The sequence below is a fragment of the Geotrypetes seraphini genome, chromosome 13 (genome assembly GCF_902459505.1).
Source record: "Geotrypetes seraphini chromosome 13, aGeoSer1.1, whole genome shotgun sequence".
Taxonomy (NCBI): Eukaryota; Metazoa; Chordata; class Amphibia; order Gymnophiona; family Dermophiidae; genus Geotrypetes; species Geotrypetes seraphini.
The window spans coordinates 20,040,804-20,061,261 of record NC_047096.1 but is presented as its reverse complement, the minus strand read 5'-3'; the positions used below and the strand labels follow the sequence as shown (position 1 = coordinate 20,061,261).

The 20,458-nt window shown below is 42.2% G+C and overlaps 1 protein-coding gene across 1 annotated transcript; it reads right to left on the bottom strand.

Annotated features, from left to right (window-relative positions):
* Window positions 1-3,253: 3,253 nt before the first annotated feature.
* LOC117347220 (C->U-editing enzyme APOBEC-2-like) lies at window positions 3,254-19,732 on the bottom strand. Its single transcript, XM_033917839.1, has 3 exons — window positions 19,489-19,732; window positions 14,117-14,660; window positions 3,254-3,542 (listed from the first exon to the last, which is right to left on the bottom strand). Exons 1-2 carry the CDS (start codon window positions 19,623-19,625, stop codon window positions 14,129-14,131), a joined length of 669 nt encoding a protein of 222 aa, XP_033773730.1. The 5' UTR covers window positions 19,626-19,732; the 3' UTR covers window positions 3,254-3,542; window positions 14,117-14,128.
* Between the last annotated feature and the right edge of the window lie 726 nt (window positions 19,733-20,458).

Sequence of the window (20,458 nt, the reverse complement as noted above, 5' to 3'; positions counted from 1 at the left end):
ACATTGGGGGGAGGTCTTGAAAACTGTGTTTTAACTGTTTCTACAGTTAGAATTTTAGGGGAGAAGGACCGAAGACCTATTTTTGTGGTTTTTGGTCAGCCCTGAAGGACTTTTAAGCCTTTTTTGGTGCCAAAACGCTGCTGTGGTGGCCATCTTGGATTTCCCAATTTTTGTTTTTCATCTTTTCATGTTAACCAGTCAGGGGAGACCCACTTCCAAGGCTACCATCTCTAGATGGATTCGTAGAGCTATTTCCTCTGCATACATTGATTGTGGCAAACAGCTGCCTATCTCTTTGAAGGCACTTTTGATGCGTGGCCTCCTCTTGGGCAGAAGCAAGGGTGATTCCCCCTGAGGAGATTGTAGGTCAGCCTTCTGGTTCTCCATTCATATTTCCACCAAATTCTACAGGGTGGACATAACAGCACAGGAGGAGGATGCTTTCAGGTCCTCAGTATTACATGCAGACTCATCTCTCCCACTCTAGAATTTGGGTACTGCTTAGCTACGTCTTATGGTTCAGCATACCATCCCTATTGCACTGGAAAATGAGATTAGATTATTACCTTGATAATATATTTTCCAGTAGATAGAGATGGTATGCTGACCCCCCATAATGACAAACCGCCCCATTTCCAAGTGTCCAGTGCAGAAAGAGATCTGAATGGTCTCCAACACCCACTTAATTAAACACAGATTGTGTAATTCCAACACTTAATGGGTAATGATATCAATCCTTGGCCCTTATTATCACCTCCTCCTTGATGTATTACTTATCACTTTCTGTTGTTTCATAATTCAATAAACAATTTCAAATAAAGCTTCACAACAGAAAGTATTTTCTCTTATCTTTTAATGTGCAGAATCACTAGCCTGCCCCGACAGAGCCCATTTCGCCACAAAAAGGCTTTCTCAAGGGTTCTAAAGGAGCTCCACTCGAGTGTCCTTCCTTTTTTTAGGACTAGGGAGCAGCAGAGACCATGGAGAAGGAGGAGAAGTTAAGCTATGATTGACATCTTCTGCAGTTTGCTAGTGAGCACAAATGGAGTACCCTACGGTTCAGCATACTATATCTATCTACTGGAAAAAATATTATCAAGGTAGGAACATAATCTACTTTTATCTTATGTGCCTTTCTCTGCTGGTTATTGCAGCTTTATATGTAACAGACTCTTTCTTGCACAGTTACGGCCTTGTCTTCTTACCTGTCTCTCAAGACATCTCCTATTGGAAATCTCTTCAGAAGGGATTTCTTATTCTCCTGTGTTGGAAAGAAGGGTGTTTTAGAGAGGATTTGGCCTGAGCAGAAGGCAAGCTACTTCCTCTAGTTGAGATGCCTGATTTGTAATACTGCGCATTCTTAGATAACAGAATTGCTTGGCCATTCTTTAGGTGAGAAACCTGATTATACTGTCCTGACATTTTATGATGAAATAAGATGTCACCTCATTGAGAAGGTTAAATAGGATAATAGGAGAGCATTTATGTTTGGTAGGGTTACTACATTTTTGTACAATAAAAATTGAGTTAAGTTTATCTGGGAGATGTGTGATTCTTGCTTTCTTGTGGTGATGGGGATCTCTGAAACTAGAGTATTAGAGGCCTGAATCTTATGATAGGGCTGTTTTGAGCCACTGTCTTGTACAGCTGCGGTTCTCAAACATTGTCCCTGGGGACCAGCAGCCAGTGGAGTTTTTGGGATATCTACAAGGAATTTGCATGAGAGAGATTTGCATATATTGGAGGTAGTGGAGCTTGCAAATCTCACTCATGCAGATTTATTGTGGATAGCCTGAAACTTCACTGACTGGTGGTCCTTCAGGATGGGTTTGAAGACCATGGTAGGATTGATGCTGTCCCTGTATAGCAGGGGTGTCAAAGTCCCTCCTCGAGGGCCACAATCCAGTCGGGTTTTCAGAATTTCCCCAATGAATATGCATGAGATCTATTAGCATACAATGAAAGTTATCCTGCTGCTGTATCGGGCAATGGTGCACCCGCACCTGGAGTACTATGCTCAATACTGGTCGCCGTACCTCAAGAAGGATATGGCGATACTCGAGAGGGTTCAAAAAAGAGCAACAAAAATGATAAAAGGCATGGAAAACCTTTCATATGCGGAGAGGCTGGGGCTTTATTCCTTGGAAAAGCGGAGACTTAGAGGGGACATGATAGAAACTTGCAAGATCATGAAGGGTATAGACAAGGTAGAGAGGGACAGATTTTTCAGACTTGCGGGGGTAACAATAACAAGAGGGCACTCGAGGAAATTGAAGGGAGACAGATTCAGAACAAATGCTAGGAAGTTCTTCTTCACTCAGAGGGTGGTGGACACCTGATACGCGCTTCCAGAGGAGGTGGTAGAGCAGAGTACGATTTTGGAGTTCAAAAAGGGATTGGATGAATTCCTGAAGGAAAGGGAATTGAGGGGTATGGTTAGAGGGATACTATACAAGGCAAAATGTTGTATGTAGAAGATCACCAACAGGTCTTTGACCTGGAGGGCCGCCGTGGGAGCGGGCTGCTGGGCACGATGGACCTATGGTCTGACTCAGCAGAGGCGATGCTTATGTTCTTATGAAAGCAGTGCATGCAAATAGATCTCATGCATATTCATTGGGGAACTCCTGAAAAACCGACTGGATTGCAGCCCTCGAGGAGGGACTCTGACACCCCTGCTGTATAGCATCAGTGTTCCTAAGGGCCACTGATGAGCTGTAGACCTTGGTTAATGGTGCTTGCTGAACAGCTAAAATAGCATTCATAAACCCAGTCCTTCTCATTTGTTAGAGCCTCTCAGATCTGGCCCTTTGTATGGGAAAAGATATGGCTGTGATTGACACACAATTTGTATCACTAACGACACTCAAAAAGCTTTCATTCTCCCATTCTATTTTTTGCATGATGGATTTGTGATAACTGTGAGGCTGTAGAATAGCTTTGAAGGCTCCTTATATGGCAATGTCACTTGCACCTCTACTATCAGCTGTCTCTTAAGAGAAGCTTTATATTCAGCGCTGTAGGAGGAAACAGTTTAATGGAAAAGAAGCATGAGGGGCTTTACTGCACAAGTACATTTACTGCCATTGCTAGCAAAAGACCAGAAAGTTTAGCTGCTTGTTTTCTCCATTCACTTTTGCCTGGTGTCCAACGCTCACTGCTTGTGAAACTGGTGTTTCTTCCCACAGTGCCTGTAAAACAGTCTTAGGAATCAGACTGTTCTTTTAACTTTACATAATACAAGTGCACTTGATAATTTTAACTACTGAGCTGCTAACTCTTCTTTTAATTAGAAAACCATTTATTGCAATGTGTCACCAAAGAGATGTTGAAAGCCATTGACCATTTGACCCACCACAGCTCCAAGCCGCATGCGAGCTCCTGCAGTTCAGGTCACTGTGAAAGACAGTTACTGTGAGTGGGCTTTTAGCATGTGGAGGATAGGGCCTGCCTTTTGTCAGACCAGATAGATAGGCTCAAAGTCTAATGAGATGTGTCCCAAGAGCCCGAGTCTATGGTGGCAGATCCTGTCGTATCCCAGCCTAAGGAGAAAGAGAGAATGATTATAGTATGGAGGTAGAGTTAAGCACTTACATTTCCAAGGAGCACTTTACAAGATTGTTTTATAAAAGTATTTTTGAAAAGGAACATTCTGCTATCCAAAACAACCTAGGCTGAAGAATGTGGCTGATAGAGCTGGGACACAGTATATCATTTTCCCACCGATTTAATTTCTTGCAACTTCTGGAATGGCAAAAATTCCCCATAAAATATTGCAGATAAAAACTTGTACTAAAGCTTTACAGGATGTTGGCAATTAAAATTAGCATTTTGTGCACTCTTCTAGTACCTCAGGGTAGTCCTTGCTTTCGTCTGTCCTTTTAAATTTCCCTGTTTAATCTCTGCTTTAATAGTTGGAACTCTCAAAATGTACAACTTTCCTTGTGCTGACAAAGCTCTTTAGGAAGGATTGAGGTCTCTAGGAAGGGTTGGATGAGTATCTCCATCTGTGCTGTCATAGCTTGCTGAGAAAGGTTAAGTGAGCATCCCCCCCATAATGTCGAAGCTCTGTGGGAACAGTAGATAGAGCAGCCCCCCACCCCATACAATCAGAGCTCTCTTAGAAGAGTTTGGTGGTCCTCTCTGTGCTACCAGAGCTCTCCAAGATTGATACCTTGTTGAGGTGCATGGCAAACAGATGCAGATAAGAACTTCTCTGAACCAGCTGTTGCATCTCTCATATATCACCCAGGAGCACCTGGATAAATGGGACCCCTTAGTTTTTGTGACACACCACTGAAGTTACTAAAGCTCTGAAAGGACAGAGATCAAAAACAATAAAAGAAATATATTCTGCCAAAGTCAGAGCACTAGCAACAGAAGGCAAAACAGATGGTTTTAGAGGAGAAAATGAAACCTATAGAGGTGGTGACAGTGAAGATGATATGGATCAAAAGGATGACTCTGCAGTGATGTTGCGAGAAATTAGAGAAGCAAAAGAAGATATGAGAGGACTTCAAGAGAAGGAGAGACCTTCACTGGTAAGAATTTGCTTGGAAATTGCCTTTAAAATTGGGGAAAGGTAGACTTAGAGTTAAATAGGGAAGTTCAGGGACTTTTATTTTAAGTGCTCTACTTACTTAGCAAAGGAGTGTGTGGGATAGTTTTTCTTAGCAAATAAAGTCTCTATTACAGTTCCATAGGCTAGCATTTAAGGAGACTATTTTTAAGTTACTATAGTATTGGTATAAAGCACAGCTAATAATCACAAGAAGACTCCACCCCAACTCCTTCCTATCCCTGGCCTAATGCCTGATTTATAAGCCCCTGAATCAATTAGGAGGCTACAAATTTAATTGGAGCATCTCTATTGGCCAGTGATTAGCTCTTTTAAATACAGTCTACTTAGATCTCTAGAAGGGAGCCTACCGATAACATTTAAATAATAATAAAACCCAAATATTAGCATAGCCTAGCATATAACTAGCAATCTTAATAACTTAATAAGAAATCACCAATAATAAGATGCAGGCAGCAGTCCAACAGCAAGATGGGGGATACCTTGTCTTTTGCTCTGAGTGTCACATGTGAGAGGTCATATATGTACATTCAGTGCGAAGAGCTCCTAGCACTTAGGGAATGAGTCCAATTTCCGGAGGCAAGAATAACAGACTTAGAGGAGCTGAGGCAGACAGTTTTATAGAGGAGGCCTATAGGACTTAGTAGAGAAATCCCACCTCCAGTCTGGCAACCTCTGTGCTGCCATGGAGGAGAAAGGTCTCCTAAAGAGAGAGCATCACCATGGAGAGTCAGGAAATAATCCTGTAGCCAGAACTTGCCCTCCAGATGATGAAATATCCTCTTGCACCGAGGATGTATCTCCAGGGATAGGGACAAGATTGTAGTTAGAGATTCAGTCATTAGGCATGTATAGTAGATAGCTGGTTGGCTGATGGATGTGGGGATCACTTGGTCATGTATCTACCTGGTGTGAAAGTGGTAAACCTCATACATCACCTAGATAAGATTTGAGACAGTGCTGGAGAGGAGTCTGTTGTCTTGGAACTTGTGGATGCTGTAGGGATATCTCTGCATCACCTTTTGTAGGCTTGAGGCCTTGCTAGGCTGTGAACCATCTTTTCTTCACTGAGTAAGATGTGGGGAAGATATCAGTGCCAGAAATTGTATTCAATTCTGATGAATCAGAGAAACTTGTACAAATCTCTGTAACACTGGATGATTTAATGGGTCAATTTGACAAACTGAACAGTAGCAAATCACCTGGACTAGATGGTATACATCCCAGAGTGCTGATAAAATTAAAAAATGAACTTGCAGAGCTATTGTTAGTAATGTCCTTTTATAGATTGAGAACTGGTTGAAAGACAGAAAAGAGTGGGTTTAAATGGTCAATATTCTCAATGAAAAAAGGTAAATAGTGGGGTTCCCCAGGGGTCTGTGCTGGGACCCTTGCTTTTTAACATATTTATCAATGATCTAGAAATGGGAATAACTAGTGAAATAATTAAATTTGCTGATGACACAAAGTTGTTCAATCACAAGAGGATTGTGAAAAATTGCAAGAGGACATTGTGAGACTGGAAGACTGGGTATCAAAATGGCAGATGATGTTTAATATGAGCAAGTGCAAAGTGATGCATGTGGGGAAGAGAAACCTGAAATATAGCTATGTGAAGGTGGGTTCTGTGTTAGGGGTCACTGCCCAGGAAAAGGATTTAGGTGGATTGTTGAGGATACGTTGAAACTCTCAGCTCAATGTGCGGAGGCTGCTAAGAAAGCAAATAGAATATTAGGAATTATCAGGAAAGGAATGGAAAACAAAGATGAAAATGTTATAATGTCCTTGTATTGCTCTATGGTACAACCGCACCTCGAATACTGTGTGCAGTTCTAGTCGCTGTATCTCAAAAAAGAAATAGTGGAATTATAAAAGGTACAGAGGAAGGTGACAAAAATGATAAAAGGGATAGGACGTCTTCCCTATGAGGAGAGGCTAGGGCTCTTCAGCTTGGAGAAGAAACAGCTCAGGGGTGATATGATAGAGGTCTATAAAATGTGGAGTGGAGTGGAAAGGGTAGATGTAATGAAGCTACTAAATAGTAGATTTAAAACAAACCGGAGAAATTATTTCTTCACACAACATTTTCTGGAATTCATTGCCAGAGAATGTGATGAAATCAGCTTAGCGGGGTTTAAAAAAGGTTTGGATAATTTCCTAAACGAGAAGTCCGTACTAGGCCATTATTGAGATGGCTTGGGGAAATCCACTGCTTATGCCTGGAATAAGCAGCATAAAATCTGTTTTACTACTTGGGCTCTAGCTAGCTACTTGGGGGCCTGGATCGGCCACTGTTGGAAACAGGATACTGGGCTTGATAGACCTTCAGTTTGTCCCAGTAGGGCAATTCTTATATTCTTTCAAAGACATCGTGTATCTTTCCCTGTTACTTGCTAACAAATTATTTTGCTCAGCCAAGGTCAGCCACCTCATACTAGCCTGATAAAGTGTGAAGAAGCAAGCTTCTCATGCATTGCTATGTCATCTGTCTTGCTTTCTTATCTTGGCGGAACATTCTGTATTGAGAAAGAGAATCCATCTAGAAGCCTATTCACCCTCCTTGTGTGTGACTGTACGGATCCTGACCATCCCAAGTTGTCACCTGGATCATGAGTGAAGAGAATCGGCATCAGGCTGAACTAGAACTTTTGGGTCTGGCTTTAAGAGAGAAAGGAAGGAAAGAAGAAAAAAAAAAAAAGAGATTTCCTGGTTATTGTGTGTATATGTCTGTGAAGCGAAGGCCTAAATTGTCTGTGATGCATATGAACTGTCTTATGTGCTAAGACCAGCACCAGGAAGATTGCTGCAGTTATTTACTGAACATCCAACTGCAGGAACTGCGCAAGGAACTTTACTTATACCGGAACAAGGGCTCGCAGGAAAGCTGGTAGCTTGAAGAGGAATTGTTTCATTAACATCGGACGCTGACTCCAGCTGAAGAAGGGTGAGAATGGGATACCTCGTACAGTTCCAAGGGGTTAATTGGTCACATGTACTTTGCTGGCTAAGGGTCGGCTATTTCAGGGACTCTTGGTAATTAATATAGTTGATGCTTTGTGATATAATAATAATAATAATAATAATAACAGTTTATATACCGCAATACCGTTAAGTTCTATGCGGTTTACAGAAGATTAGTGGAGTACAAGTTGAGTTGACGTACAAGTTGAGTTAACTTAAGGGATGTGGGAACAATGGGGAGAAAGGGCAAGAGAGGGGAAGGAGGGAAGTGGATCAGCTGTCTAGGTATTTCAGGAATAGGTGAGTTTTGAGGCGTTTCCTTAATACCTCATAAGTGGTGGGCAATAGGAGTTGTTCTAGGTCTTTACCCCATAGAGCAGCCTGATGTGAGAGAAGATGCTCATGGTGTTTTTTTAGTTTGCATCCTCTAACCGGGGGAGAAACGAAGTGCGAGTGGGAGTTTCTCTTGTGTTTGTTGGCTGAGAAGGAGAATAGGTCAGTGATGTATTTAGGGGTTAGACCGTAGAAAACTTTAAAACAGAGGCAGGCGAACTTAAACTTTACACGAGCTTCCATCGGCAGCCAGTGTAGCTGTTTGAAGTATGGCGTCACGTGATCGAACTTCTTTAGACCGAAGATTAGTCTGACCGCAGTGTTTTGCATTAGTTGTAATCGTCGCATATTCTTTTGGGGGATTGCTAAGTAGGCGATGTTACAGTAGTCGAGTTGACTTAATACGAGGGATTGTACCAAGATTCTGAAGGCAGAGTTATCAAAGTATGCTTTAATGGATTTAAGTTTCCAGAGGGTGAAAAAACTCTTTTTGATTAGGGAGTCCACCTGATCTTTCATGGTGAGGCATTGGTCCAGAGTTACACCCAGTTTTTTAATGGTGGGCTGTATGGGGTAGTTATGTTTGTTGATGTCTAGTGGGGTTTTGGTGTCAAGAGGGCACGGTGAAGCGACAAAGAATTTTGTCTTCTCAGTATTGAGCTTGAGTTTGAAGTCTGTCATCCAATGTTCCATCAAGTTTATGGCTTCTGATGCTTTGGAATTGTTTCCGAGATGGAGTTGATATCTTCTTAGGAAATTTCTGTAGTATAACACATATATATTTTGTAGTGTTATTTTGTAAATAGTTGTAGTGTTACCGGATATATCTACATATATATTTTTGTGTAATCGTCAGTATATTTTTGTAACCTGCTTGCCATATTTCTAAGTGTTTATATTATAAATAATATATAATCCCACATTGGCATTATTCTCCTAGTAAGGCAGCCATAATAGAATCACAGGGTTGCAAGAGGTGCACTTATATCTCTACACATGAGTTCAGAATATTGCTATCTAAGTGATTTTCTGTTTTATATTTGCACCTACAGTACCAATGACATGGGAGAGAGGTTCTAGAAGCCAAATTTAGGCTCTTAGTTAGGAAGCTGACAATTAACTGAAATGAAGTATTTTTTATATACTTATGAGCTAGCTGCTAAGTTTGTGAACAGTTTACAGGACAATAAGGGACGTGAGATGCCATTAGTGACAGAATGGATAAACATTGAAAATGTAGAGAGTGGATCAGCTGTGCAATGAAAGGCAACCTGAACGGAGAAACTGCCAAGCGGAAATAACTATCCGCTACCACAAGGCTGCTCACTGAAAGGAGTTTGTGATAGTCAGGGACACAGGAGAAGAAGAAAATGGACCCTAGGACCCTTTGTAGTTCTTGCTCAGAGATAAGAACTGTGGAAGTCGATAGAACAAATGTGTCGAGATTTATTCATTCTTTACTTTAGTGTACTTGGGGGCTTGTGAATAGGGGTTGGTTAGGGTTGAGAAAATATCAGGGGTGAGAGTGATTGGGCTGGTAAGTATAGCTTTAAGATCCAGTAAAATGATAAACTTACATATATTATAATGTAAGTTTTTTTTATTTTGAAGCTGGAGTCGGAATAGTTATACCAAAAACTGACTCTGACTCCGTCTCAAAATACTTCAAATGAGTTCTGTTCTGTCAGTGGCGGAAGGCGGGATGGTGTGATTTGAAAAGGAGGGGCGAGAGGGTTGGGGGAGGCTTGGCAGGGCAGAGATATGGAGTAACAAGTTGAGTGAGGGAAAACGCTGAGTTGCAGCTTGGGGTAGTCAGTGTTTTATTTGAATTTTGAAAGGATGGTTTGCTGTTTTGTTGTAATGTTGAGACTGTACATACGTGTACATACTTGAAATGTTACTTTGGTTTATTTGAACTTCAATAAACATAAGTGGTTCATAGATATCTGAGAAGGTTTGGTTGAACAGCCCCTTCTGTGCTGTCAGCGCTTTTTGGGAAATTTTGGTAGGCTGGTCTCCCCATGCTGTCAGAACTTTTCCCCTGTGCTGTAAGTGCTCTTTGGGAAAGATTGGTTAAGTGTCTCATCCATGTTGCCAGAGCGCTCTGGGAAGAGTTGATATAAATGACCCCTTCCAATGCTGTTGGGTGAGTGGCCTCAAACTGTCAGAGCTCTCTGAGTTGAACAGCCCCCTCTGGGAAGAGTTGACTGATCACCCCCCTCCCACTCTGAGATCTCTGGGAAGAGCAGGCTCAGTGGCACCTTCTGTGCTGTAAGTACTCTCTGGGGAGAGTTAGTTGAATGCCCACCCCACCATCAGCGTTTTCAATGAACGGTTGGTTGATGCCCTCTCCCCCTATGCTGTTGGAATTTTTTGGGAAGGTTTTGGTTGAGCATTCCCCTGTCATGCTGTCGGATCTCTCTTGAAAGGGTTGGTTGAGTGTCCACCCCACGCCGTAATGTCTGAGTTCTATTGTAAGGGGTGATTGAGTCCCGTCCCCCCAATGCTCTTAGAGCTCTTTCTGGAGGGTTGGTTGAGTGCGCTGTCTCTTAGAGGTCTCTGGAAATGGTCAAATGTATGACTTGCCCTGTGATATGAAATCTATATCAGAGTCTGGTCTGAGCACACCAGAATCTATGTAGTGGTTCCCCCCTCCTCCCTCTCTTTTTTGCCTCTTATCTTCTTCCTACATCTTTTGGGTTTTTAATAATAATAATAACTTTATTTTTCTATACCGCCATAAGCGGTTCTAAGCGGTTTACAAGGGAAGAGACTGTAAACAGACAGCGACATTACAGCGAACTTTCAAATTTACATTGTCTTGTTAAGTTTAGTCAGGTTTATCTGGAAGTGTATTGAAAGTACATCAGGTTGAGATAGGGTCAGAGAAATTTGTCAAAGAGAGAGGTTTTTCTTTTTGTTTTGGTTTTTTTTAGAATTATCTTTATTAGCAATTGCAAAGGACACATACAGCCAGTATGAAGAAAGTGCAGAAAATGCAACAGCCAGAGAAAACAAGTGTGTGTGTTTGCTTGGGGGGTTTTGCTATTTAAAACTGTTAATTGTGATGGGCATCCAGCCAAAGGGTATCTGTGCTATGAAAGAGTTTTTATTGACTTTTTAAACGTTTGGTACGAGAGTGCGTTTGAGATGAAGTTGGTTAAATGTTTGTTCCATTTGCTTATGTAATGCGCAATCTTATATCCCACTGAATCCTCACAAATTGGAGTTCTAGGTGGGTTATAAGCAGCATATCACTACATAGAATCATACATGAGTTATACATATTACATAAAATTATACATGTAATATAAGATAAGGCATCTAAAACAGTAAGTAACCACTAACATTGTCATCCTATAGAGTAGAACAACAAAAGAAGAGGCACAGGAGATATCAGAGACAACCTCCAGTTACATATATCTTATTGATAATTAGTCCAAGGTCCAAATACAAGTCCTTGAATACAATTTGAATATGGCCCTGACTAGGATCCAAGTTTTGGCGACTTCTTTTCTGAGCAGAGACGCCGAAGCATTATCGTGAAAAATTTGCAGAGCATCACAAATTCCTTGTAGTCCCCTGAGGAAGGCGATGCAGTTGCCGAAACTTGGATCCTAGTCGTGACAACATTCAAACTGTATTCAAGGACTTGTATTTGGACTTTGGACTAATTATCAATAAAATATATGTAACTAGAGGTTGGTTTTTGACATCTCCTCTGCCTCTTCTTTTGTCCTGTTTTCACTTCGAGGTTTGGTGTCTTCTCTCTTTGTTCTTCGCATCCTGTAGAGCAGGGGTGTCAAAGTCCCTCCTTGAGGGCCGCAATCCAGTCGGATTTTCAGGATTTCCCCATTGACTATGCATGAGATCTATTTGCATGCACTGCTTTCATTGTATGCTAATAGATCTCATGCATATTCATTGGGGAAATCCTGAAAACCCGACTGGATTGCGGCCCTCGAGAGGGGACTTTGACACCCCTGCTGTAGAATAAACGTTTATTACAAAGTCTGAGTCTCCTTGGGCCCTTAACGGGGACTTCTTGAAAAGCTATGTTTTCAGACTTTTGCGGAACAGTGCATATACAGTGGTTGCACAGATTTTGATGGGAAGTGAGTGCCATACTTTTGCAATGTCGTAGTTAAATGATTTGCTATGAGGCGTCTTGTATTTTATGTCTTTCAGAGTTGGGAATGACAGAATCAAGCAGTCAAGAGTTACGATGATTAGCAGATCTACCTAATAGTTCAGTAAATCTGAGGAAGCTATTAGGGGTTATATAATGCTATGGTGTCCTGAGCCTTCTTGGTGTTTTTTCCACTATTTCTATATTCCCCCGCTCTGCCAAGGGGTCGGAAACCACAATTTCCTATGGAACTCAGCTAATGTGACCCATAACTTCCTGTTAACAATGAGTGATGGTCAATCATCCTCTTCCTCCTCCTCCTCCTCCTATGCAGGGTGTGTGAATGCTGCTCCAATCCAATCGTTTATATACCAGGTCTTCTCCTAAATTAGGGGCTCGACTCGGTTAACATAAAGAAACGAGGAGATGGAAACCGTAGCTAAATAGAAAGAGCACATTTCTAAATCCTCAGTAAGGTTACTCATGTATTGATTGTTGAAAAAGTCATGTTTTTAAAGACTCTAAAAGTATATAGAGAGAAAGTAGTTCTAATCTCAACAGGAAGTTCATTCCAAATTGAAGCAAAGATATATGTAAAAGAACGGGAAACATAAACCTAAGGCTTTCGTTGCTTTAAGTGAAGGAAAAGAGAGATTAGACAACTGAGAAATTCTTGGTTTTGTAGTTCGTAAAGAATTGAAAGAGATTGAAAAAAAAGCTCCATGTAAGATTTTGAATATTATGCTTGCACATTTAAATTGAATTCTAAAATAAACTGGAAGCCAGTGAAGTGCCTTCCGAAGAGAGGAGGCATGGTCTTATTTCCTTTTTCTATTGATCAGTTTGGCTGCCTTATTTTGAATCAGTGGTAGTCTCTTCACATGACCCTTACTCAAACTGACATAAAGAGCGTTACAGTAATCCAGCTGCGCCAATACGATAGCTTGGACTAATGTAGCAAAATGTTGCGGCATCCTCAGGTGGTAGGGGCCAGATTCCTAGCCTGGGAATCAAAATCCAGGACTCCTGCATGGCAGTGTGCAGTATTATCCTACGGGGGCACTAGGCCAGCCCTTCAAATAATTTTTAATAACAACTAGCCACTGTGCTGATGTACTAGGGTCCAGGGCAAGGGTTCAAAGATTCTTCCCCCCCCCCCCCCCCCGGTACTTGTTCTGTACCCTCCACACTCACCTCTATAATCGGTGACCCGTCAAAAGCACACTGAGCATTGTCACGCCGACAAAGCCAAACCGACAGTTGCGCTCAGGGATAAATGCGCGCCACCGCCTGAAGCCATTCTGACCATTCCCATTAGTGGTGTTGGGGGAACGCCCCCCCCCCCCACTACACTAAGAAATGCTTGTGCTCACAGGGGAACCCCCCCAATACACCCACTCTTCTTCCGAACACTGGCTCTTCCGCTCTGAGGGGCGGTGGGGGGGGGGAACCCTCACATGCCCCCTCAATGTGAGCGTATTTCTCAGTGTACTGGGGGGGTCCCCCCCACACACACACCCCTCACAGCGCTAACAGTTACGGTCAGAGTGGCTTCAGGCGGCGGCGGGCAGTTGTCGCTGCGCGCAATTGTCGGCGCAGCTTTGTCAGAGCGCTTCTGTCCTGTGCTCAAACGTCGGTGTACCCTATAATCTCCCAGTCACCCAACCCCATGCTCTCTGTCAGTCAACTGCCAGATGTAAAACAGACAGTGCAGTTGAAAGCAAGAGAGAGGCTTCAGGCCATGATCATTTTGTAGGGCCTGGAGATCAGTGCAGATGCTTCAGCCTGTGCTTTCTCTTATCTTGAGTCAATAAAGCCAGGCGATTCCCCGATGCCAATTTTTCTCATGCCACAACTTGGGGGAGGGGGGTAGCGCGAATGCTGTAGTGGCTGAGAATTGGGGCTTTTTGTAGGAGATTTGGGGCTCAGGTCCTCTGGGCCCAGTGCTAACAACACCTCTGCCACTGTACTTTTAAGTAAATATATTTTTTTTAACTTAAATTACATAACAAAGAGAATCTTCCATTTGTGGACTATTAAAGGGATGACAATAAGGAGAATAATTTAGGGCCAGTGTCATGGGGATAGTCTCAAATACCAAAAATCTGCCATACCTTTTCTCACCATCAGTGCAGGATTTCCGCCAGCTTTTCCTGATAGTATTGGAAGTTCTCTTCAATGTCCTCCCAAGGGGTGAAGTTCTGCCCCTCCTCTGTTTCTACGAAATTCTTCCATACGAACTCAAAATCCTGTGGCCGCATTATGCTGATCTTGCAGCCAGCCGCCTTCATGCGTTGCAGTGCCGCCTGGATCTCGGGCTCCTCCCACATAAAGAGACGACCCACCAGCAACACCAGCTTCAGGTTCTTGTTCTTGCGCAGGACCTCCACAATGTGGTCTGCACACGCCACACACGGACTGGATGACATATACCATGTGATCTGGTATTTCACGCTGGACGTACACTGGGGCAGAAAATTGTTGAAGAAGGCGTCCTCTGCATGGGCAGAAACGTGTTCATCTTCCAGGTATCCACGCAAGGTGCTTGGCTCCTTCCCCTGCGTCTCTACTATAAAGCACAGGAATGTTTTGTTCCTCCCTGAGCTGTACTCCACATTCTTGAACTGGAAGTTGAAGAAGAAGGATGGCAGTCGATCCCTAGAGAGAAAAGGATGAAGAACTCACAAGTGAGTCTAGAAACAAGGATTACCACTCTTTCGTCTATAGAACTGTAGGAAGATTTATGGTAGATACTAATCAGTTGCATGAACAAATCACGTCTCTGTTAGTGTTGTCTAGGGAAAACCATAAACGCTGATCCAGGTTCAAATTTCTTGGTCTATTTATACGACACCAAACCCAGGCTAATGAGAAATATTTTTATTATGAAAATAGAAAAATATAATTCACAAGCCAGTTGCAATATCTAAATATTGTTCACAAAATTTCTGATTACATAAATGAAACTCAGTACATAATTATCACAATACACTTGTTAGCAACATCGAGAACTTTCCTCATGCAACCGTTCATTCCTAGAGGCGATATGCTTTGTGGGTCTGTACCCATCCCTTGAGCCACTGTGTGGCCATCTGTACGTCCCCTAGCCATCCGGTCCTGAAGTTTACAGTATATACTCTGTGTTCATTCTTTGAACCATTAATTTAAAAGTTCATTAAAATATCACTTGCACAATATCACAGCACCTCTTATATGGAACTCCATTCCTCAGTTTATTAGAAACGAAAGAGACCTTGTCTCTTTTAAAAAATCCTTAAAAACTTATCTCTTCAAAGATGCTTTTAATCTATGATTTTCTCAACCAAAATTTCCTTTTAACTTGCTATTTTAAAGTCCTATTCCCCTTATGTTATTTTCCTTTATATGTTCCTCAACTCTTGAAAATAAATTGTAACTTCTCCCTTTTTTCCTTCCCTATTCGTGTATTGTCTTTTGTTAGTTTGTCTTTTATTTATTATTGTATTAGCTGTTATATTTTAATTTGTATTGTACATCGCTTAGGAAATTAAATAGGCGATTTATCAAGAATTAATAAAACTTGAAACTTGTATAAAGACGCATTTGAGACATAGATAAGACAACTCATATACTATTAATTCTTATGCTCAAATACCTAATCTTAAACAGACCTTATGTATAGGTTACAATCTCCCCTACACTTTCCTTTAGGCTTAGCCATATTTTTAAAATTATTCTTCATTACCCTCCGGATGTTTTTTCCCCTAAATGTACCTTTATCAAAAAGATTGTAGTTCACCCTTCTTTCCTTTTGTATCGATAATTATTTGTACGTTTATTTGTATAAAATTGTTTTATTTTTGTCTCCCAATTTTAAATTATCATACGCATTGAAGTACTTGACATTGCGTGTACAACAAACTTTTAATAAACTTGAAACTTGTCCATTCCCTGACCTCTTCAGCCCTAGAGGTATCAGTCTTCCTGCATCCAATCAGTCTTAGAGGTAATAAACTCTGTATTCTTGTACCCATCATCTGAGCTGTTTCCAAGAGAACATAAGAATTACCATACTGGGATAGACCAAAGGTCCATCAAGCCCAGTATCCTGTTTCCAACAGTGACCAACTTGGGTTACAAGTACCTGTTAAGATCCCAAGGAGTAAAACAGATTTTATGCTGCCTATCTTAGGAAAAAGCAGTGGATTTCCCCAAAACAATAATGGCTTATAAACACTTTTTTAGGAAATTATCCAAACCTTTTTTAAACCCTGCTAAGCTAACCGATTTCACTACGTTCTCTGGCAATGAATCCCAGAGTTTAATTACACATTGTGTGAAGAAATATTTTTTCCAGTTTTAAATCTACTACTTAGTAGCTTCATTGCATGCCCCCTAGTCCTAGTATTTTTGGAAAGAGTAAACAAGCAATGACAGACTTTATATCCCCTGAACCAATTAGCCTCAGAGATGACAGGTTAGTATACTGTGCAAAAGCCCGAGTCATCAATTTCCCTACAGAAAGCGGTACAATATGCTCTACGGTGATAGGGATGTGGGTGTTTTGGGGTTAACTTTTCCCAAATGTGTTAACTCTGTGCATACCATGACAGAACTGAATCTCAGTTTTAGGCTATAGCATGTTGGAGATGATCTTTCTCTCTCAAATTCATTGCTAACGCTGACCTCAATGCTTGTATTGTTCTAAAGAACACTGTCTTCTGGAGGTCATAAGGTTTAAAATACACAGATAAGAGGTATCAAAATATGCTTGGTAATTCTTTTCAATGCCAGTGAAGATAATGCAGATGGGACAGTAGGGTGTAGTGTGAGATAAGGGACCATAAAGTGTGATGTAGCATAGGAGAGAGAATGAGGAGTATGTATGTGTGTGGAGGGAGTTTAGAAGGACAGAATCAGACCATAGTATTCTAGGTCATAATTCAGCATATCAAAGGGCAGTAAGCAATGGTCAGCCAAGCCTTAAGCAGTAAATGAAATGATTGGAGACTGACCTAAGATTATGAAGCAGTTGAAAGCCTTATAAGGAAATCTAGTAGTTAAGACAGGAAGTGGACTAGATTTTGGATTAAGAATGAGGTTCTTGTATATTCATCTATTCTGGAAAATAGCTAGTAAGGGGAAAAAATTTTGACTTAGATGATGAGTGATATCCTACAAGGAATTTACCTTGGATAAATGTGGAGAGGGATAACTAGGATAGCAGATTGGATGAATTAATTGGTCTTTTCTGTGCCATCATCTACTGTTACTCTGGCCAAGCAGAGCTATATTCAATTGACCCCTCCGGTGTGAGAGAAGGTGGTACAACAGCTGCGAGAGCTCATGACCCCATCATATAGGTCAGTGTGTTCCTGAACCCTCTCCTGGAGACACATCTTACAGATAGCTGGGTTGGCAGGATTACCACAACTAATATGTTTAAGATAAATGTGCATACAGTGGGGGCTGGGGAGGGCTTCAATGGCTGGAATGGTTTAGATGGACTGGGGTGAGCTTTGACGGAGGCTTCAGTAGTTGGAACCTAAGAACACTACCGGGCAGAGCTTTGGATTCTTGCCCAGAAATAACTAAGAAGAAACTTCCCCCTCCCAACAAATTTTTAGATTGAATCAGGTTGGGCAGACTGGATGGACCATTCGGATCTTTATCTGCCATCTTCTACTATGTTAACAATGCATGCATATTCATTGTAATCCTGAAAACCCCAGCTAGTTAAGTATGTCTCCATTACAGAGTTCAGAAGCACTGATGTCGATGGTAAGAACATGCACTTGCAGCCACTTGCAGTTGGTTAGCTGAGAAAGCTATTTGGGAAAAGGAAAAAAAAGTACAACAATGGATATTTAAAAATATCTAAGGGGGGGGGAAAAAACCCATCTTGAAAAAACACAACAGCGAAGTCTCGTAAGAGTCAAGGCATGGGCTTGATGCTGCTGTTTGAACTTTGGAAGGTACTGCTGGCTGCTTCTCTGAGAGAGATAGTAACATAGTAGATGACGGCAGATAAAGACCCGAATGGTCCATCCAGTCTGCCCAACCTGATTCAATTTAATTTTTATTTTCTTCTTCTTCTTAGCTATTTCTGGGCAAGAATCCAAAGCTCTACCTGGTAGTGTGCTTGGGTTCCAACTACCGAAGTCTCCGTCAAAGCTAACTCCAGCCCATCTACACCCTCCTAGCCATTGAAGCTCTCCCCAGCCCATCCTCGACCAAAAGGCCATATACAGACACAGACCGTGCAAATCTGCCCAGTACTGACCTTAGTTCTTCAATATTTACTATTATTTTCTGATTCTAATCTAGATCCTCTGTATTCATCCCATGCTTTCTTGAACTCCGTCACCGTATTCCTCTCCACCACCTCTCTCGGGAGCGCATTCTAGGCATCCACCAGAGAGGTGAGATGACTTATATTTTCCAAGTTTGCAGGGTTCTGGAAAATGAGGGGTTTTGTACTCGATTTGCTCCTTCTGGCAAAGATTTCCTGGCAAGCAGGAGGATGTTCATCTTGGAGCTCTGCCCCACCCCCTCCCCTCTCCCAGGTTGAAGAGCAGGATTCTGAGCTAAGTTAAGCTGCAGACAGTTCAGTCATACAGCTTCATTGACAGTGAGGTCTGCAAGACCAATGCAGCAAGCATGGCCTGGGTTGCTCTCCTGCAACTTGTGCCTGTGCCTCAGAACAAGATTGTGTGTTATCAATTAGCAGAGTACAATGTGACTCCTCCCCCCCCCCCCCCCCAGCCTCCCCCTCCACTAAAGTAGAACTGGTTCATTTCTTAACCTTTTATTTGGCATTGTTGCTACTACTTATCACTTATATAGTGCTGAAATGTGTATGCAGTGCTATACATTTTGACATTTATAATCGTTCCCTGCTTGGAAGAGCTTATAATCTAACTTGGACAGACAGACATGACATGTAGGGTTGGGGATGCAGAACCCAAGGTGAGAGGAGTCGAAAGCACTCTCAAAGAGGTGGGCTTTTAACTGGGCCTCGAACACTGCCAGAGACGGAGCCTGCCGTTCTGAACCCCATTCCGTACAGTATCTGTCCTTCCCTGCCTTCCCAACCACCCCTCCCCCCAGCCCATGCATCATATGTTCTTCCCTCTATTCCCAATCCCATACCCATCCCCCCCTCAGCGGGATCCTATGGCACAATCTCTCTCTCCAGCTCCCAACCACCTCCCCACCACTCTTATGGGGGGATCTGCATCTCCAAATGCCTGTTACTTGGCACTGTTGCTCTTGTTCAACATAAAGCAGCCATTTTCACTATCTGCCAATTAAAGGGTTAAAGGTCCTGTCTCTTTTGATATGTATTAGCTACTGAAGATATGTAATTAAATAAAATGGACAGACCAGAATGGATCTGTCATCGGTACACATGAATGGAACTGGGATATATATATTTTGGGGGCAGGGAGATGGGGTGCTAATGATAAATCAGCATGATGTTACAAAGAAGAATTTTTCATCTTACCCGGTAACAATTTCAAATGGAGGTAACTCCTCAAGCTCCAGCTTTGGCTCAGACTCTTCAGACTCCTCTGTCTGGTTCTCGGGACTTCCTTCATCTTCGGGAGGCTTGGACTGGTTCTGTGTCTCTGCCTCTGCCATTGCTGCAGGCGTCTGAGGCAGTAGAAGAGATGGCGATAGTGACAGAGCGTGAGGATGGTGTGCTGGGACCTGCGCTGCAGACACGACACTTGGGACGGGTTTGCTTGTTGAAGCTGTAGGCTGGAGCTAAATATGGAATAAATTGCTGAGGGCCTGGAATGAAGCCCGGACCCTGACACTGAGTGACCTCAGAACCTGCAGATACAATGCTCCTTTCTCTCCGTCCCTTGAAGCACTAGGGCTAAGAGTAATGACAAGTGTTGACAGAAATAATTTTAGAAGCAGCTGTAAATGTCTTATTTGTCTGTTCGTGGTGTAAAGAGCTGGCAGAATTACAGCAGGTATCCAACACAACAGCTTTGCCAATGCCCATTAATTTTGACCTTGAGGTCCCGTCTTTCTAAACTCCATTTATACATGTGGGGGAGAGGAAGTGGAACTTTTGTTTAAAATCTGAAAGCCAGAACGGGAGTAAACTATAAAAAATGAAGACCTAACTGGCCAGTATCTTCCATCTCAGTGAGAAGTCATTCCCCAAATGCTCTTCTTGGACACTATGGGGCTCATAATCGAAAGAGAAAAACGTCCAAAAACCGGCCTAAGTCGGCACTTGGACGAACATTTCTCAAAAACGTCCAAGCGCCGATAATAAAACCGGGTTTTGGACGTATTTAAAAACAACCTAGGCCTTCATAGTGCCGCTCAATGTCCAAAGCTAAACGGGGCATTTCGGGAGGCGTGTCGAGGGCGGGACGTGGGCCAGCTTAGACTTAGTCGTACAGCATATAAAACCGAAAGTTTAACAACAGAGCCTAGACGGAACTTGGACGTTG

Excerpts from the sequence above, each read along its gene's own strand:
- LOC117347220 (XM_033917839.1), bottom strand. The coding sequence starts at position 19,625 with ATGGCAGAGGCAGAGACACAGAACCAGTCCAAGCCTCCCGAAGATGAA. Across the intron at positions 14,661-19,488 it reads CCATTTGAAATTGTTACCGG|GGATCGACTGCCATCCTTCT; the intron begins GTAAGATGAAAA and ends TTTTCTCTCTAG.